At 44.9% G+C, this 20009-nt stretch overlaps 1 protein-coding gene across 1 annotated transcript in view; it reads right to left on the bottom strand.

Annotated features, from left to right (window-relative positions):
- The window catches only part of MYCT1 (MYC target 1), a 33877-nt gene extending 14293 nt beyond the window's left edge, over positions 1–19584 (bottom strand). The window contains exon 1 of the mRNA XM_074946989.1: positions 19410–19584. Within this exon, the coding sequence (XP_074803090.1) occupies positions 19410–19584 (175 nt within the window). The remainder of the gene's footprint in view (positions 1–19409) is intronic.
- Positions 19585–20009: the final 425 nt, after the last annotated feature.

Raw genomic sequence — 20009 nt, 5'->3', positions numbered from 1 at the left:
GCCCACCTCGCCTCGAGTACATTAATAGGAAGGGGTATTTCTCTATGGTTCTCCAGGCTCTTGTGGATCACCATGATATTAATGCAGGCTGGCCCAGAAAGGTGCATGACACACACATCTTTCGGAACACTGGCCTCCTCAGGAAGCTGCAAGCCGGGACTTTTTTCCCAGACCAGATGATCACCTTAGGGGAAGTCGAAATGTCCATTGTGATCCTTGGAGATCCCGCTTACCCTTTAATGCTGTGGCTCATGGAACCATACACAGGGAGCCTTGACAGCAGCAAGGAGTGGTTCAACAACAGGCTGAGCCAGTGCAGAATGACTGTGGAGTGTGTTTTTGACTGTTTAAAGGGCTGCTGGCGCTCTCTGTATGGGAAGCTGGACGTGGCTGATGACAGCATCCCCGTGGTTATATCCACGTGCTGTACCCTCCATAACATTTGTGAAGGGAAGGGTGAACAATTCACTCAGGCATGGAACTCGGAGGCTCAACAGCTGGAGGCTGAATTTGAACAGCCAGAGAGCAGGGCTATTAGAGGGGCCCAGCGCAGGGCTGCAAGGATTAGGGATGCCTTGAGGGAGCAATTTGAGGCTGAAAGCCACCAGTAGTGTCTGGTGCCTGCATGGGAGTGAAGTGCAGTGGTTCCAATGTTAGCAGGAATCTGTGTTTGCTACACTGACTTGCAGTGCCTGTTTCTTTCCTGGGCTATGGTATCTTTTACTTTATGCAATAATAAAGAATGTTTTCAAAGCCAAAAAATCCATTTATTGAAAAGAAAATTCATTTATTGAAAAGAAACACAACTGCTTGGGAAACAGAAAGGGCAAAGGGGAGGGGTGGGGAACGGTACAATCACAGATTTGCGTATGTCCTGTTATCATACTCAGCCTTCCTGTCTGGAGTGCTGTGCAATGAATGCGCACTTCAGGATGGCTGTACTGCATGGTGATGGGGGTTGAGTGCAGCGGGTAAGGGTCGTAGTTTTCAGGGCTGGGTGGTGAAGCGGCAGGTGTTGGAGGCAGCTGGTGGCGATAAGAACCCGGATGTTGGGGATAGTGGGTTGGAGGTGACATGGGGGCACAAGGGAAAGAGTTTTGGGACAAGGGCTGCAGGGGGGGTCGGGCACAGTAGTGCTCCACCTGCATGGGTAGGAGCGCCTGGATTGGTAGGAGCGCCGCTTGATGCTCCATTATGCTTATCAGCCAATCCGTGTTTTTGTGCCAGAGCACCGTGCTTTTGAGCCGGTGCTCCTCATTCTGCTGGTGGATCCTCCTTTCACTGTCCCACCACTCCTGCACTTTCGATTTTATTACTTGAATGCTGTATTACTTCATGCCACATGTCTTCCTTGCTTCTACATGGCCTCTTTCTGATTCTTTGGAGTCTTTCGGCCGGTGATAACACGGATGGCTGAGATCTCAAGGTTGCATCTGTAAAGGCAAAATGCAACACTTCACAGAGGCAGCATTGTTCACACCAGACAGAGCAATGCTTCCCCAGTACTTAAGGGCAAGCACAGTCTACACAATAGCATAATTTGCCCGGCCCAAAGCGGTGCACATAACCCACAGGAGCCCCAAAATGGTGAGTAAGCACAGGGTCAAGCGGGATGGATTGTTTCACGGCTGTACTGTCCTCTGGGTTTCTGTGCCTTGGGGAGAGCCAACAGCAGCAAGGGACCCCTATACTGAACACTGTTCCTCACATTTTCCACAGGAGTTCTTCCTGGAAGATATCTTGCTGCTGAAGGTGTCCTGGGAAGCAAGGGAGTGTCTTCTACCGCAATGTGAATTCCGCCCTGGCCCATATGCAGCTTGCCTGTGTGCAGCAATGGTCCCCCCGCCCCTCACGGCACAGTGGCGCGGACAAGTTAGCCTTAGTGGGACAAGGAACACAGTGGCTCTCCTGAGAAACCTGTGCAAGCGCATTGCCCAAGTTCTCGCTGAGACCTTTGAAGAGATCACTGAGGCCGATTACTGCGATGGGAGAGAGCACATCAACGTCCTATTCCGCATCTAGGCATGCATGCAGCCCTAACCCTCCTCACCCCAAGAGCCCGCACCTTCCCAAAAGAAAAACTGCTTACCAGGAACCTCCTCTGGTGTCTGTCCTTCCCCAAGCACCGGCTGCCGCGATTGGCTACCTTCCTCCTGGCTTGACAACAGCTCCTGGCCGCATGCATCTAGGGATTCCGGGGTGTCTTCCTCTGCCGGAGCACCCTCGCTCCTGCTTTGCTCCTCCTCCTCCTCCCACCTTGTTGAACTGGGCTCTGAAGTGTCCATGGTGGTACTTGGAGTGGAGGTGGGGTCGACCCCAAGTATCACGTCCAGCTCTTTGTAAAAACGGCAGGTCGCAGGGGTAGCAACGGAGCGGCTGTTTGCCTCATGGGCTTTGCAGTAGGCGTTCCACAAGTCCTTCACTTTATTCCTGCGCTGCACCAAGTCCCGGTCATGGCCCCCTTCCATTATGTCCCTTGATATCTGCCCAAAGGTATCATAATTCCTATGGCTCAAGCACAGCTAAGACAGGACAGTTTCCTCCCCCCGAACACTGATGAAGCCCAGCACCTCACCATTGCTTCATACTGGGGATCGCCTGGTGTGTGGAGGCATGGTCACCTGGAAAGATTCGCTGAGAGCACTCCAAGCCTGGCTGAGGAAACAGGAAGGGGATTTTCAAAATTCCCAGAGAATTTAAAGGGCGGGTCTGATGGTTGGTCACCTGAGGGCAGGGCAGTAGAGTTCAAAGTGATGACCAGAGTGGCTAGAATAGGCATTGTGGGACACTTCTGGAGGCCGATCACAGTGCATAACAGACCAGGGCATCCACACTGGTGCTGCAGCACTCCAGCGGTGGTGCACAAAACGTTATTCCGCTTGCTGAGGTGGAGTACAAGCAACGCTCTAGCCATGGAGTCAGAGCGCTCCATGTGCCTTACCAGTGTGGACGGGTAGTGAGCTAGTCGCAAGTGTAGCCAAGCCCTAAGTTCCCAGTACAATGCACACAGTTTCTCTCCCCAGTGGATTTGCACCTATGTAGCTTGTGATTTGCTTTATCTGCTTGTCTGTGTGGATACCAAGATTCATCAATGACTTCATCTGAATTATACCAAGGATACATTTGGTGTCTTCTCTGCCAAATCTTTATCCTCAGCAGTCCCCTCATAGTGACATCAGAGCAGTTACACCCGTCTAAAACTGGTCTAAATAGACTCCTCAGAAGAGGGTGCATTTGTGTTTTAGTTTTATATTTACTGAAGTTTATATAAACGATAATAGTCTATATTTGACATACAGTAATGAAGGGGCTAGCTAGAGAACAAAACACAGTAACATAGCTGACACACCACTGTCCCTCCCAAGGAAATGGTGCCTCCTTTCAAACTATGACCTCTACTCATACTCATGATCAAATTGGGAGGAAGTTTCAGCTTCCTGCAGTTGTTGGGTGGGTTGCAAAATTGGCAAGCACAGTGCATGGGTGAATACAAAGTTGCTTCAGGTGCTCCTTAGTAACATAGAAAGACAACAAAAGCAGCAGGCTAAGAGACATCCTGCAACAATGTTGCTAAAGACATAAGAAATCTGACTGACAAACTGCTTACAAATCCCTCGTTCTCAAATATTACTGATGAGTACAGAGACATGACGTACTGGAAAAGTGGCTGGGAAGTTGAATAATGGCTTTCTACATCATAAACATAAATCCTGTCTTTTCTTCTTCAGGTACATGAATATTTCTAATAGATTTGGCGGGGGGGGGCGGGGGGGGACTCTCAGGATTTACAGAGCGATGAGAATCACTGCTGTTGGTTTGCCAAAGGAATGGCACTACATATAGCTGCCACCATCACGAATATTGTAGGGGTAGATGACCAAAGGAGACTAAGGTTCAGCACTGCAATACCTAACTGTAGGCCCCTTGTCACCAGCAGAATCCTCAGCCCTGAGTTAGGCATCCAGGCTCCCTGTATATAATGCATAGGAACAATTAGGTGGTTTAGCAAGGGATTCACAAAAGCCAATGTGGTAAGTGGGAAGTCACCTAATCTAGCCAGTTGGAAATGCCAAGGGGACAGGAAGCCTAGGCTAGAGAGAGGCACCTATCTTCACTTGGAATTCACTGCTGTGAACCCACTCCTGAAGCTAAGCACCTAAGCCAAGTCAGTCCTTTCTGCCAAAAAAGTTAGGAGGAGGTGAGATGTTGTTGCCCCACCTACAGCCTGCTGCTGGTCAGGGCCCCCACCTCTGATGTGCGTGACATAGGTTCAAGTCCCCACTCTGCCTGATTTGAAGCAGGAACTTGAATTCAGGTCTCCCATATCCCACATGAGTGCCCCAACCACTGGAGAGTATTCATGAGTATGGAGAGTATGGAGTCTCTCTCAGTGTTTCATGTTGAAGTTGGTCCACTTTCCATAAAATACTTAAACAGTCATTGGGCCAGAAAAAGTAAGAATGAATGACTATAGCCCAATGGTTAGGGCTATAGAGTCATTCCAGTCCCTGCCCCAAAGAACAGTTAAATATTTCCTACAAAGTGAAACAGCTTCAACAAAAGGCTCACTCCTGAATGCCCAGTATCCCAATAATTAGGGCACTGGCCTGGGAGCTGGGAAACCTAGGTTCAAGTCCCTGCACTGAATCACACAAAGTGGGAACTTGAACTCACATCTCCCACATCCTGGGTTGTAAAGAGGAAGAAGCATGCTCACTGGCAGCTGTATTTTGTGTAAGCCCAATCTGATAAGCCAGCTCTTAGGCAGCCTCTGAGCATGCCTACTGGATTAGGCTCCATAGGTGAGACTGGCAAGGGAATGCCTAGTTTGAGGATCTCACCAGGGCTTAAGCACTCAGTAGTGACAGAACTTAGTTGGCTTTGTGCATCCCACTGGCAGAAACGTAGACCTCTATGGGACTTTGCAGGAAGAAATGTAGGTGACTAGGGAATTTAGGAACCTACAGGGTTAGGCAGCCGCTGAGCAGGGTTTTTGAGGGTCTAAATTTTGGATGTGGGCACTAATCTGGCAGTTAGGCACCTAAATCCCTTTGCAGATCAAGCTCTTACTGAGTACTCCTTCCATTCTCCAACTGCCTTTCATTTACATCTACACTCTTGATGCTATTTCTAGTTGTCAGACTAAACAAGAACAAATGTTTGAAATGAAAGCAGTGTGTCAAATAGTTTAATTTGGGGCAATTATAGCAGTGCTATACCTTGTGTCACTTGTACTCCATTACAATATGGTCATTGCCCTAATCCCCTCTGATTTAAAGCTAAGCCCCTGGCCTAGCCTGTCCTGTAGCCACTTTGTCATACCACCAGTCAGGGTGGCGGCGATCCCTCATGGTTGAGGATGATCTCCTTCACAAGTCTTATTTTTCATGGGTCCTTTGGTGACTGAAGTCTGATTCTTGAGCCACAGGCTCATTGGCAGACATTGCAGGTGGTGCTGGAAGCATAAGTGCTGACTTTTGTTTTTGCTGGTGGTTGCTTTGGAAGAGGTGTGTGTTTGGGGGGAGCTATTTTCTGTTTATTTATACACTTCTTTCATATTCTAGTTACTGACTGTGTCTATCACTGGTATCTTTACTATTTTAATAATGATTCAATTGTTATGAATTACATAATTACTCTATCATGAATTACAGTATCTTAAGATCATTGCAATCACCTACAAGCTGCCTTCACTAACATCCCAGTTAAAGACATTATGTGTCACTGTCGCTTTCTGGATGAAACTGTCAGCAATCTTATTTATATTTAGGTTCTCTGGTATTATTTTGATGCACGTTAAGGACTGCTACATTATTCAGTTGTGTCTGTCCCATTGATGACCTGAGATAATTTTTAAGTCTTCTGAAGCCGGACAAAAAGCATCCCACAGTTCAGGATGATACAGTGAGAAGGATTCTTATGAATTTACAGTACTCTGGAAATATAGTGCTTCCAGAGTACTGCAAATTACTCCAAGATCTCTTTCTTGATGGGTAACAGCTAATTCAGGCACCAGCATTTTGTATGTCTAGTTGGGATTACATTTTGCCATGTGTATTACTTCGCATTTAATATTGAATTTCATCTGTCATTTTGTTGCCAAGTCACCCAGTTTTGAGAGATCCCTTTGTAACTCTTTGCAGCCTGTTTTGAACTTAACTATCTTGAGTAGTTTTGTATCATCCGCAAACTTTGCCACCTCACTGTTTACCCCTTTTTGCAGATCATTTATGAATATGTTGAACTGCACTGGCCCCAAACCAGTACAAGCCCCTAGGGGGACACCTCTATTGACTTCTCTCCATTCTTGAAATGGACCATTTATTCCTACCCTTTGTTTCCTATCTTTTAACTGGCGTGCCTGGGAATGTTTCCAGGATCATCTAATGATCCTTAATATAATTGAATGACAAGTCTTTTGTGATCTTAATCACCCTGTCTCTGTTTATAAACAAACTCCCTGCCCCAAGGGCAGAAGTTGTTAGCAGCACAGAACTCATCCCATTCCACACTCAAGTTTTGACTCATGGGTGCTGAGCACCCACTATATTTTTTTCCGTGGGCGCTTGAGCCCTTGAGCACCCACAGAGTCGGCGCCTATGGTTGGAAGACAGGGTTGGGCCGCGATTGCTGCATGACTGTTGTCTTTCCTTTCTTTTCTGGCGTTTTTCTGCAACCAGGGCAAGGTGATTTTCCTCAAAAGTGGACGTTCCCTTGCTGACAAGTCTTTGCCAGTTATCCCTATCCTGGGCTGCTGTCTCCCAGAGTGTGGTGTCGATACCATGTCTCTTGATATTTATCTTGAGGGTGCCTTTAAAGCATTTCTTTTGGCCTCCTCGTTTCCTTTCTCCTTTAGTGAGTTGGCCATACAGCAGTTGTTTTGGTAAGTGTACTGTGATAAATAAAGTGGGGGGATAGCTCCCTTTAATGGACACCCAGCCAACCAGTTAGCTGTAAAATCCCTCTTGGTAGCTATTCTTTACTTGCTTTACCTGTAAAGAGTTAAAAAGTCCCCTAGGTACAGAAAAAAAAAAGTGGGCACCTGACCAAAAGAGCCAATGGGAAGGCTGCAACTTTTTAAAATGGGGAAAGAAACTTTCCCTTTGTCTGTTGTTCTCTGGGCTGCAGGGACATGGAGCAGCAATGCTAAAGGCAGAAATGCTGTGTAAGGTTTGAACCAGGTATGAAAAAGTATCTTCCATACCTAGAAGAAATAATTTGGATAGGGAATGTTTAGACAGACACTATCAGGTTTATGTCTTATTTTGGTGTGTGGATCTCCTCTGTGCTAACCCCAGATGCTTTTGTTTTGCTTATAACCTTTAAGCTGAACCTCAAGAGAGCTATCTTGATGCTTACTTTTTGTAATTGTTTCTTTTAAGATCTAGCAAAAAGTCTAAGTTCCAAATGTATTTCCTTTCTTTTTGTTTTTAATAAATGTTACCTTTTTTAAGAACAGGATTGGATTTGTGTGTCCCTAAGAGATTTGTGCATATGTTGTTGGCTTAGCTGGCAGCCACAGCTAATTTCCTTTGTTTTCTTTCTCAGCTCTTCCCAGGAGGGGGCGTGAAAGGGCTTAAGGGTACCCCACAGGGAGGAATTCCCATTTTCTGGTCACATGCTCCTTCCTGGGTTCAAAGAGGTTTTTTTGCGTTTGGGTGGTGGCAGCGTTTACCAAACCAAGGTCAGAGAGAAGCTGTAACCTTGGGAGTGTAATACAAGCCTGGAGTGGCAAGTATGAATTTTTTAAATCCTTGCAGGCTCCCACTTCCTGCACTCGAGGTGCCAAAGTGGGGATTCAGCCTTGACACATACATCAGGCATGCGCACACAGGGCCCGCTCCACCTTAGCTGGTGCTGGATAATCAGGGCCTCAACACTGAAGATGTTGGCCTCTGTGAGGACACTGACATCAGTGTGACGATCTTCCCACTTTATGTTGAGGATCTTCTGAAGAAAGTGCTGGTGCTGGCGTTCCAGGTTTCTCAGGTGTTTTCTGTAGGTCACCCAAGTCTCACAGCCATAAAGGAGAGTTTGGATTATCACTGCTTTGTAAACTAAGATTTTAGTATGTGTTCTGATGTTTTGATTGTTGAATACCTGGCAAGACAGTGTGCCAAAGGCAAGGCTGGCATGGCGAATTCTGTGCTGAATCTCGACATCTATGTCTGCCCTGTGTGAGAGATGGCTGCCAAGATAGGCAAAGTATTCTACATTTTCCAGTTCTTCTTTGTCAATGCAGATCTTCCTTGCTGGGTCTGATGATGGACTGGGGACTGGCTGGTGGAGAACTTTTGTTTTGCCAATGTTCAGAGTTAGCCCTAGGCTTTTGTAAGCTTCAGAGAAGCAATTAAGGGCTGTTTGAAGATCCTACTTTGAGTGTGCAACTACAGCACAATCATCTGCATACTGGAGTTCAGTTATTGTTGCCGATATTACTTTAGTCCTGGCACGGAGATGAGAAGGGTTGGAGTCATTGTCGTCAGTCCAATATTGGATGCCAATACCCTGTGGTAGACGATCTTGGGTTAGTGTTTTCATAGATGCTACAAAAATGGAGAAAAGGGCAGGTGCCAGTACACAACCTTGTTTTACCCCAGTTCGGATGACAAAGGGCTCAGAGATAGAGCCACTGCACAGGATGGAGGTAGTCATCTGGTCATGGAGGAGTCTTACAATGGTGATAAATTTGCTTGGGCAGCCAAACTTTGACATGATTTTCCACAGAGCCTCACAGTTGACAGAGTCGAAGGCTTTGGTCAGATCGATAAAGGCCATATACAGCTTCTGGTGGTGTTCTTGACATTTTTCCTGGATCTGCTGGCTGTGAAAATCATGTCAGTGGTGCCTCGTGATGGTCTGAGGCTGCACTGGGACTCTGGAAGTACTTCCTCTACAAGAGGGAGCAGGCAATTCGGTCAGATTCTGGCAAGAATCTTCCCAAAGATGGAGAGGAGGGTGATGCCTTGATAGTTGCTACAGTCGGCCCTGTCCCCATTTTTGAAAATGGTGATGATGTTAGCATTATGTAAGTCAGCAGAGATTTCTTCAGTGCGCCAGATTTTGAGGAGCAGCAAGTGAAGCTTGTTAGTCAGTGTTTCTCCCCACACTTTCAGCTGGTATGCCATCAGAAACTGGTGCTTTATTCTTCTTTGTTTGTTTAATTGCTTTGCAGACCTCCTCAGGTGTTGGTGGGTTGGCAAGAGTTTTCCAGATTGGGTGCTGAGGGATGGAGTTTATGGTGTCATCAGTCACAGTCGATTCTCGATTTAGAAGCCTTTGGTAGTGTTTCTTCCAGTGCTCTTTGATGGATTTGTTATCTTTAAGAAGGGTACTACATCTTCGGATCTCAGAGGTGTGAGGTCACATGAGCTCGGTCCATACAGGGTCTTTGTCTCACAAAAAAAGCTCCGTATATCATGTCTGTTGGCGAATGTTTGGATTTCTTTTGCTTTGTCCTCTCACCATTTGTGTTTGATTTTTCAGATCCTCCTTTGAACTTTAGCTTTGAACTGATAGAAAGAGCTCTGCTTCTGACTGGATAGTGGTTGGTTTTGCCAGTTGCAGAAAGCTTTTTCTCTTCTGGTCCAAAGGGGCTATAATCTCAATGTTGTTGTTGTCAAACCAGTCCTGATGGCGGTGGGTAGCAAGGCCAGTGGATTCCTTGCAAACCTCATGGATGGTCTATTTTAGGGCTTCCAAGTCTTCAACACTTGTGCTATCATTTCCAGGTGTGCATATGGCCAGTTTTTCCACTGAGGAGTGTTTGGAAGTTCTCTTGGTGCACTGAGGACTGAACTCTTTGGATGTTGTATTGCTGTCTGTGTGATTTGGATTGCTTTCTATGTTTTGGGGCAATCCTGATGGATATGACTGACCTCACCATACCACCAGTACAGATCACCCTAAAGTCAATGTAGATGGGAACAGGAAGATCCTCAAGTGGTGTAGAGCTGGTATAATAGCTAAAACACCAACCCGCCTCACTTCAGCCAGTGACAGTGTAAGAGAGGTAGCCAGTGTATGAGGGGATGTCATAACATCTCCTTGAGGTCATGATCAGAATCATTAAGCAGCTCTCAGGCTGTTAACTTATGCTTGATCAGATCAGCAGCCAGCCAGCCCAGCACTTGGGGAGTGCAATGGCAAATAGCTGTACTGTGCACTCCTCAACTGTACTTGAGGATCAGGGCCTAAATACTTTATGGGTTTGCCTTGAATTATATCAGCTTCAATAAAGAAATCAGGAAATTGGTATTTCATCCAGAGAGACCCATCTTGCCCCAGAAGCCATCTAGCAAATGTTACACTGAGACCACTGGGAATACACACATTCTAGACCCCTACTCAGAAAAAAATAGCCTTTCCAGTGCTTTCAGTCTCCGTTAGACAAGGTTTATATTGATTACAATTACTATATTCATTTATATTGCAGTAGTGCCGAGAAGCCCAAATGAGGCACTTTATGAACACTTCCTAACCCAAAGGGCTTACAGTCGAAACCGAGTTTGCAATTGGAGTCATCCCAGTTGCCACAAATGCACCGTGTAAACACATTGTCACTATGCTCCGGTAATAAGAAAAACAGAATTACTCATACAAATGAAATCTTTTGCTAAGTCAAAGGAAAAATGTTCTCACTATTAAATCCATGTCACAGTGTAACATTTCCCTGTGGAATTGGAGGAAGGCCTTGGAGGCACATTGTACCTGAGATTGCTAATAAGGTGGAGGAAAAAATATAAGGAGTTATCTAATCACGCTCCAGGATTCCTTCATTTCTTTCATAATGCTGTTTAAGTGTCAGTTTTGGAGATATATGGGTTTCCTTTCTGTCCCTAAAACAGATTTACAGTTAAGCATCCACATAATTTTTGTGTATTTCCAGGGGATCACACAAAAAATACATCAGTCTGCCTCTTTGTCTATCAGATTCTGTGTTCTATGGTAGGGGCATCCCCAATTACCACAGTATTTGAGCATCTCAGAGTCTGTAATGTATCTATCCACACAACACCCCTGTGAGGTCGGGCACTGCTACTATCCCCATTTTACAGAAAGGGACCTGAGGCACAGGGAGACTAAGTAACTTGCCCAAGGTCACACAGGAGTTCTGTGCCAGAGCAGGTCTCCCAGGTCTCAAGCTAGGCTCTAACCACAGGATCATCCTTCATCTTTGTTCTACAGCACTCTGAATTGCTGCAGCTATCAGTGCTCCAAATGCCACCCATGGCTGTTAACAAAATACTGTCTGACAGTGTAATTCTTTCCCTAGAAAGTCTCTACCTGCTGCAGTCAGGCAGAACAAAGTTCTGGTTGTTCCTAAGAGAAGACAGCACTTCTAATCTCACATTGGGTATGATAAGAATTAACACTTCACCCTAAAATGGTCTCCTTAACCCAGGAATCTGAATACATTTCAGTGTATTCAATCAGTGAGTAAAATCCTTCCCTCTATTGCACAGGTTCACTGCTGGGGAAGAAAGATTGTCTCCTCATCACCCTCTACAAGCACAGCTATGTAGCAGCTATACACGATACACTTCTAGCCATCTGTTGTTTGATAGCACTGGGGGGGCTGGCTAACTCACATGCTTGTGATCCATAGCTCCAAAATGGCAGGGTCTGCCAGTTGGGAGGGTGTGGTCAGTGTGGGGGTTTATATGCTCCAATTGGCAGTTTGTGAGAGATGCTGACACACATTGTTCTGGGAAGAACTCAGGGATATTCTGACTCCCGTCTTACCAGCTCACTAAATCTTTCCCCTCCCTTCCCTTCCCCCCATGTTGCTTAAAAGTACCATCCTTGTCTTTGTCCTCTTTACTCTTCCACATCCAGTTGCTAAATTTGGCCTGATATTTACATCAACTCTTTACTGACTTGATCTATATTTTATATATGGTAATTAATTTTAAAAAACTGCAGTGAGGTTGACCATTAAAATGGCAAAACAATTAAAATAAATAATTTTAAGACAAAGAGAGCAACATCAATTCATCCACATTGTACATACTGTACTATATATTGATAACCTGGTTACCCAGGCATCAGAATTACTGCATATGTGCATTTTGTGCCATCACAATATCTTCAGTTGCACACAAAAGGCTCCATCATGGCTCCTAGCTACTAGTTCATGAGCCCTACTGCCCCAGGGAGCGCTCTGGAAGGGATTGTACCTTGGGATGATACAGCATGGCTGGATAGCTCTGCCGCAAGACCTCCCCACCCTGGTCCCATGGGGTTGCCACCACTGACAAGGGTTTGTAAAGATTGCAATTGTCTCACCCCTGCCCAGGAGTTGCAAGGCCAGAAGAGGCTCCTTACACTCTTTCCCCACATCCCAGTTGTAAATCTAGGAAGGGGTCAGTCTTAATCCAGCCCAAAGATTCTGCAGAAGGAGGCCACATCTGCAGGGGAAAAAAGAGGTGCTTAGAGTGAAGTTGCCCCTCTGCAGTAAGTGGGGTGATATGTTTCAGAGGGTTGATATCTTTTAATCTTTGGGTTTTCCGCATCATAATAAGGGTTCTAGAAAAGTGACAGAAAGAAAACGATTGCAAGGAAAGTTCCAGCTGAGTATTAAGCCATCCTTCCAGAGACAGGTTTGGCTTTTCACCACCAATTAAAATATCATTAAAAAAACTAGCCATTCCAGCATGGAATGATTAAAAAAGGAAAACCAGTAATATTGTTTCAGGAAATAAGGCTACCAAGGGTGACGCAGCACCTGGAGTCTGAGGCTCTGATTGTGGGGTGTGTTCCAGCTGCTTTGTTCCACTCCTGCTGTGCAAAGCTGCCCGAAAGCTGGATTAGCTGGCCACTTGGGGAGTCCCCCTGCATAACAGAACTTCAGGTGTTGTGGAGCTTTTGTGCCTTGCCATCCCACCTCTTATCTGCTGGCACAGGAATTGTCTGGGCTATCATACACCCTAGCAATCATGGGCTGCCAGAACAATGGCCCCTTCAGGTTGTGCCAGGGATCTGGCCCAGCACAGAACAACCCTGGGACTAGGTAAGAAAATGATGTATTAAAGCCACCATTACCCTCCCACCCCATGTGCACCACACATGCACTCAAGGTTCTGGCTCTTAATGTCCGTAAGTATAGCAAGATAGTAAGGCAGCTGTGACATTCTCCAGGGTACAATCTGGACTGTTGGACAACTATGTGCCCTCAATTCTCCAACCTGGGGTGCCATTTACAATGCTTCGCTGTGAAAGCAACCACTCCTGGCCTGCTCATACACAGCCTCCACCAGGTAAATTACCCCCAGCTATACTGCAAGAGTGCTTCAGCCAGCCAGCCTGCCATCCTTGAATTATACTGCAGAGTAACACCATCAAATTCCCAGTCCCAGACTTTCCCCCAGAAATGTGCATCTTGTACTGCCCAGCATCCTCCTGGACAATAAAAGTTCATATAAAGTCTATCATTTCATTAATAGGAAATGATATGCACAAACCTTGCTAGCTCAACTGGAGTTTCCCAAACACTTCAATCCAAACACCCTGGCTTAGATAAAACAATAAAACAAGTTTATTAACTAAAGAAAGATTTTAAGCAATTACAAGTAATGAGGCATAAAAGTTAGAATTTGGTTACAAGAAAATTAAAGGTAAAATACAACTAATAGCTAAGTGAACAAGCTAAAGTGAATTAAAAGAAAAGACTCTCTCTCACCACATGTTTACAGCAGTCTGTCTAGAATCCTTTTAGCCAGGACCTTTCCTCCAGTTCTATGAGGTGTCTTTTGTCTTTCAAGTATTGTTGATGCCATGCGTAGAGATGAGGGGAAAGAGGTAATCAGGGGAGTTTGCTCCCCTTTTTTATAATAATTCTCTTCTTTGTGAATCATCTCCAGCTGGGGTTCAGGCGACAGTCAGTCTGTTTGCATAGGAGCCTCCAGCTGTTCCATTGCCAAGATGTAAAATTCTTGCTCACACCCTTCTTCCTGCCAAAGAATGGCCGCTTACCCAGGTGATAGTCCATTTGATTTTGTTGACACCTGGCTGAGGCATCAATTTGCTTTTTGTCTCTGAGGAACTGGTTTATGCCTGCTTTTCTAAACTTGGAGCCTGACTTAGTCAAGCCATATTGTAGAATCTTTACATACCATGTTGTCACACATATTTTACTAGGACAATAATAATCAGCACATTATGAGTTTTCAAATGATACCTCACAAGGCATACTTTGTACAAAATCCATCATAGTCTTGTAAAAAGAGTGGACATAAGGATATAGACTGCACAGCAGTTGTTGGAACTGTTATGCTGTACTGCTAAGGGCAGAATGAAGGAGTGCAAAGAGTGTAGAAGGAGCATGGGGGAAGTGAAAGTGTGCCTAAAAGGAAGTGACAATGAAAAGAGAAGTGAGAGACACAGTAGGAAGAGGGGATGACACACTCAGAAAGTGGCGAATGGGAGACACACAACTGTTCACTCTCAGAGTGAGTTTCTAAAAGAATTCTGGAGGAAAATGAACCAGACCCTGTTCCCAAGATGCCATATTTAGTGAGTACACAGGAAATGAACAGATACAGTAGATTATCCTACAACATTTCATGCCAGCACTTCTCTCCATCAGTAGTATTTCAGTGAGCTCTATGAGACTGTAGCGACCATTCTGAAGAGACTGGCAGTCTGATCCTTGTTTACACAAACTGGTACTATTGTATCTTCACACCTAATGCTCATTTTCCCCCAGAGAGAGTATACTGGCATCAAAACATCTTGGCAGGGGGCTAGACTACATGACCCTGGCAGTCCCTTCTTACCCTATGATTCTATGATTCCATAAACAGATTGGATCCAAAAAGAGATTAGTGACTATAGGTGGAGATTTCTTCCTTGCCAGATTAGTCCAGCCAAGTTGTCTGAGACAGGCGTATTCTTGCTTTCCAAGTGGAAAAAAAAATTCCTCCTTGCAACCAGGAAGCACCTCTTGAGACCTCTTTAATTGGCTAGGCAAGGAGCAGAGCTGCCAGAGGCTACAGCAACCTTGCTAAGTTGACAGAAAGAGACGGTATCACCACCTATCACATGTTTGCTATGGTTTCCCTATTAAATAGAGGAAGTTTAGTGACAAGGCCATGACATTTATTACAAAACTCCTGGAAGTGCACACTAAGAAAGGAGGTTAAAATCAATTTTTGTATGCCTAATAGAAACACTCATGATTTTTAGGCCCACAAAATTATCCTGTTTACAGTTTATTCATGTATTTGTGCTGCATGTCAGGTTTTGGGAGAGTTTGTGAAAGGTGTTTAATTTAGTGTTTGTGAAAGGTTCCACAATGATGACTGTGGTACATGAAATCCCCAGGACAATTAGGGCATACTCAGCAATAGTGAAAGCTCCCCTCACATTGCTCTGATAGTGTGATTTGGAGGAGACACTTTCAGGGTGAAAGAGAGTGGTTAAATCTCCAGGTCCATTCAGTCCTCGGCCTTTCTGCTGAACCTTCAAACAAGGATGCTAGTTTGTGTCATTTCTCAAGGTGTTTTTTTATGATGTGGACAGCTGTCTAATAGGAAGTTGACTGAGACCACTAACACAATTCACATAACATGACTCAAGCCAAGCTGTGCATTGTGACAAAGTTCCTCCTCTACCTTGGTGGGTCTTGCGCTTATTGCCGGATTTGCTCACCTTGGAGCTTCACAGCAGCCCTCAGTGTGGCCGTTTTTGTGAACCCACAGTCCAGGTCAACTCCTCCTGTGTCTGACCAGGAGTTGGGAGGTTTGGGGGGAACCCGGGCCCACCCTCTACTCCAGGTTCCAGCCCAGGGCCCTGTGGAATGCAGCTGTCTAGAGTGCCTCCTGGAACAGCTATGCGACAGCTACAACTCCCTGGGCTACTTCCCCATGACCTCCTCCCAACACCTTCTTTATCCTCACTATAGGACCTTCCTCCTGGTGTCTGATGATGCTTGTACTCCTCAGTCCTCCAACAGTATGAGTTCTCACTCTCAGCTCCTCGCACCTCTTGCTCCCAGCTCCTTACACACGCAGCACAAACTGAAGTGAACTCCTTTTTAAAACCCAGGTGCCCTGATTAGCCTGCCTTAATTGATTCTAGCAGCTTCTTGATTGGCTGCAGGTGTTCTAATCAGTCTGTCTTAATTGTCTCCAGAAGGTTCCTGATTGTTCTGGAACCTTCCCTGTTCCCTTACGCAGGGAAAAGGGACCTACTTAACCTGGGGCTAATATATCTGCCTTCTATTACTCTCCTATAGCCATCTGACCCGACCCTGTCACAGCATATATGCTGTTTCTATCATATATATACACACAACTTTGCTTATCTGGTGTGCTGAGGTGCTCACTTCACACCTCACCTGAAAGGGTTAAGGTAACTGGGAAGGGGCTAATTAAACTAAGAGGCTGCACCTAGGGAAGAATTAGGCGGGACAGGCAAACCCTAACAGAAGATGAAGCTCAACTGAGCAGGTACAGGCTGGGCCTGTACAAAGCCAGCAAGCTGAGACCAGAAAGGGGCTGTAGGGGAAGTAATCTGTAGTTAGTTCCTGGGAGAAGGGAGGATGTTTGGGGCTATACAGTTAAACAGTAAACAGTTGTTTCCCGGAAGAAGAGTGTTTAGGCTGGAAAACTGGGGGGAGGCAGAAGATAAGGCAGAGAGGTAGAAAAGAGTCCTGGGAGCGAGCAGACCATAGTTGCTAGACATCGGGTCCCTGGACTGGAACCCAGAGTACTGGGTTGGCCTGAGTTCCCCTACCAGCCACTGGGAAAGAGGCACAGGACCTAGCCTTGGATTGGAAAACTGTCTGGAGTGGCATGAGGATTAGCTAATCTAGTGGGACTTTAATACCCCCAAAGGGGAAACACCGATAGTGACCTGGCTGGAGGGCCAAGTCACGAAGAGAGAGGGTGCTGAGTCCCAGAGAGCAAAAAGAGCGGCAGTGAGAGCAAATGACAAAAAGGGGCGTCGGATCTAGATGCAGCTAATCCCCTGAATAGCCAGGAGGAGGTACCCTAGTGGTGACTGCACCCCATTACATGTGGACTTTTAATAATATACTGTGGTATGGACCGGTTTGGAAAAGAATAATATGTGCTCAAATATAAATAAACAGTAAGTCTTGCAGTGGAGACTTTACTTTGATATTGTTTTAAAATTCTTAAAATCACTTCTAAAAGAGCTATGGTCTCAAGTTAACAGTAGAAACTTCAAGCGTTCCAGAAAACAGGATTCCTGTAGATAATTTTCAGAGTATGATACCAGCTATTGGACAATAGATTAATAAGGACGGTGAATTGTTCTAACAGTTTTTATAGTATTTAACTTTGTCCACTCCGAGTAAGTCCCTGATCAGCAAACAGTTACACACACTTTAGTCTACACATTTATAATCCCCTTGAAACAAATTGGATGACTCACAAGAGTAAATTTAAGACTGTGTGTAAACTTCTGCAGGATCTGGCCTAAGTAATTTGTTAGTGCTCACAATACTATATGCTTCCTTAAAAAGAGAGAGTGTGTAAAATGTATTCTTAAAGTCAGACTTTGCTGAAAGCAGCTATGCTATATCATTTTAACTGATGCCATCTCCTGAAATCTCCTTGCCTATTCCACCCCTTCCCACATGATATGGGGGGAAAGAAAGAAGTGCCAATCCCACTGCTATGTCCCAAAACTATTAGGGAGAAATGCATTGAGCCAGAGGCATCACTACCTTCTCTCTGTAACCATGGAAGCCCCTCCATAGGAAGACTGGATGGTTCACTGTGAGGTTGATCTACTGTGTGGGTGTCACCAAGTGGAGGCAATTGTGGTGCTGTGCAATATCAATTACTTGGGAACAACACAAGAAAATTCTTATGCAAGTTAATGCTGACTCTCAGCATTATGGCAACCTGTGCAGGTTCTTCTCTGTGCAGTCAGCCCTGAGCATGGAAGAATCCGGGGTTTGGCAAGCCCTGGGAGGCACCCAAAAGTGAGCAGAAAAGTAATGGCAACACAGCTACCAAGGGGGCCAGCGCTAGGCCCAGGGGGTAGAGCAGATACCCAGCCCTCAGTGCAGATGAAGGATCTTGTCCACAGACTTCTCTGGCTGGAAAACCACAGTGCCTGTTGAGTTAGAAACTCTGGATTGTGAATTCACAATGTCTCATGTAACTTTGCCCTTCTGATGGATTTTTCCATTAGAGATAAAATATAGCCCGCTGACTCTTGGCTCAGAATAGAATAAAATCTGGAATTTACAGTAGGTAGTGCCTCTTACTCAAGGATTCTCAAAGTGCCGGCTATATGAAAGCACTCTTTCACTCCTATTCTGAAATAGCTACTTTAGAAAAATATGCAGTTTCACTCTAAAAATTGGCAGTCATCTTTGCTTCAGATACCAGAGGACAGTACCCGAAACAAGGAGAGCACATCCTATGAAATGCACATATCAGTAAAGGAATCAGAGATTGGCACTCAAAGGCCTGTTACTCACACAAGGTGACACAAAGGAACTCCCTCAAAAGTGTCCCATAAGCTGATCTCCCACTTTACTCCCAATGCATCCTCATAATAAAGCAGGCCTCTTTGCTGTTTTTAGCATATATTATTTTGTAGAGTTACATATTGCAAGGACTCCTGAAAAGATCACAAGCGATGGTAAGAATAAAATAGGCAAATATACAGTATGTGACTTGTGTAATGTAAAGCATAGCAAGTTTTAGGACTTTTTGGAGTGAAGTGATCTCCATGATTGCTGCTGGTGGTTTGTTGGTTTTTTTTTTTTTTTTTTTATGAATCTACCTACAGAATTTTGGTATTACGGATACCCCTGTCTCATACCCAATATATTTTGGTTAAGGAACCCTTCCCAGGTTTTAATGATAGCACATTAGAGTTAATGGACAAAGAACAAGTCAGATTTTGAGAGAGACAGTGAAGACAAGTTGTTTTTGTGAGGCTCTCAGCTTATTAGGAACCTTTCACAGCTTGGAAAGACAAACCGATTATTCCAAAGAGTGCACTCCCTCTTGTCTTTGCTACATCCCTTTCATCTGAAAATGGGCCAAATCCTGCTTGCTTTCCTTATGTGAGCAGTTTCATTAAATTACTGAGATTAGGTGCTTAACAAGCCATTGAAATCAATTGACAAACTCATTGACTTCAATAATGGACTTTGGATCAGACCATGGGTGAGATCTGGCCCCAAAACCCACCTGCTAGATCTCAACTGTTTGGATTCATTAAGAAACTATCCTGACACTTCATTAAGGAGCATTTGGAAAATATTTGCACCACAAAAATAAGTAATCCATTAATTGTTTCAGTGGTAATAATTCTAGAAATCTACCCCAGTGATAACATGACATTTTACCAAGTAATTGGTGGCATACTTGTGTTCTAATTCCTACTAATAATACTCTAGTAAAAAAAAATAATCTTACCCCAAAAGTTTGGCGGCCATGAACTATCCGAATGAGTACCGTTTTTATCCATAACATCCAAAATAATAATTGTGAAACTGGTATGTCCACGATGAAGCACTAGATTTTGATATGTCTGCAATTCAGCAGGAGAAGAAATGCGTTCACACAGCCAGTCACATTGTTTTGCTTGCATAGAAGGAAATAAAAAGTATCACATTTCCTGCTTTTAGACTCAAATTAGTAACTGTTTGTCTTATCTTGGAGTGCCACATGGTTCCTGAGACGGGACAACTTCCCTCTCGTCATTTCCTCAGCTAAGGAGTGAATTGACTTAAAACAATACTAAATCTCCTCCTTTTCCAAAGCTTGCCACTGCATCCAAAGTCATCTGAGAGAGATGAGGGTTCCTTCCTTTGCCCCACAGCAATTCCCCTCACCCTGCCTGCTTTAAGCATTCCAAAACACCGATTGGCTTCAGTGGGGAATTTTGGATATACCAGGAAGGCAGGACTGGTGTCTTATTAAATATCCTTTCCCTAAGTGTCTCATGAGAGTATATTTTTATTTGTTACCCTCCATTATTCCTCAACTAGCATGAAAGCTTAGGCCTGACAGTGT

The sequence above is a fragment of the Natator depressus genome, chromosome 3 (assembly GCF_965152275.1).
Source record: "Natator depressus isolate rNatDep1 chromosome 3, rNatDep2.hap1, whole genome shotgun sequence".
In the NCBI taxonomy this organism is placed as follows: Eukaryota; Metazoa; Chordata; order Testudines; family Cheloniidae; genus Natator; species Natator depressus.
This window is presented reverse-complemented; position numbering and strand designations above follow the sequence as displayed.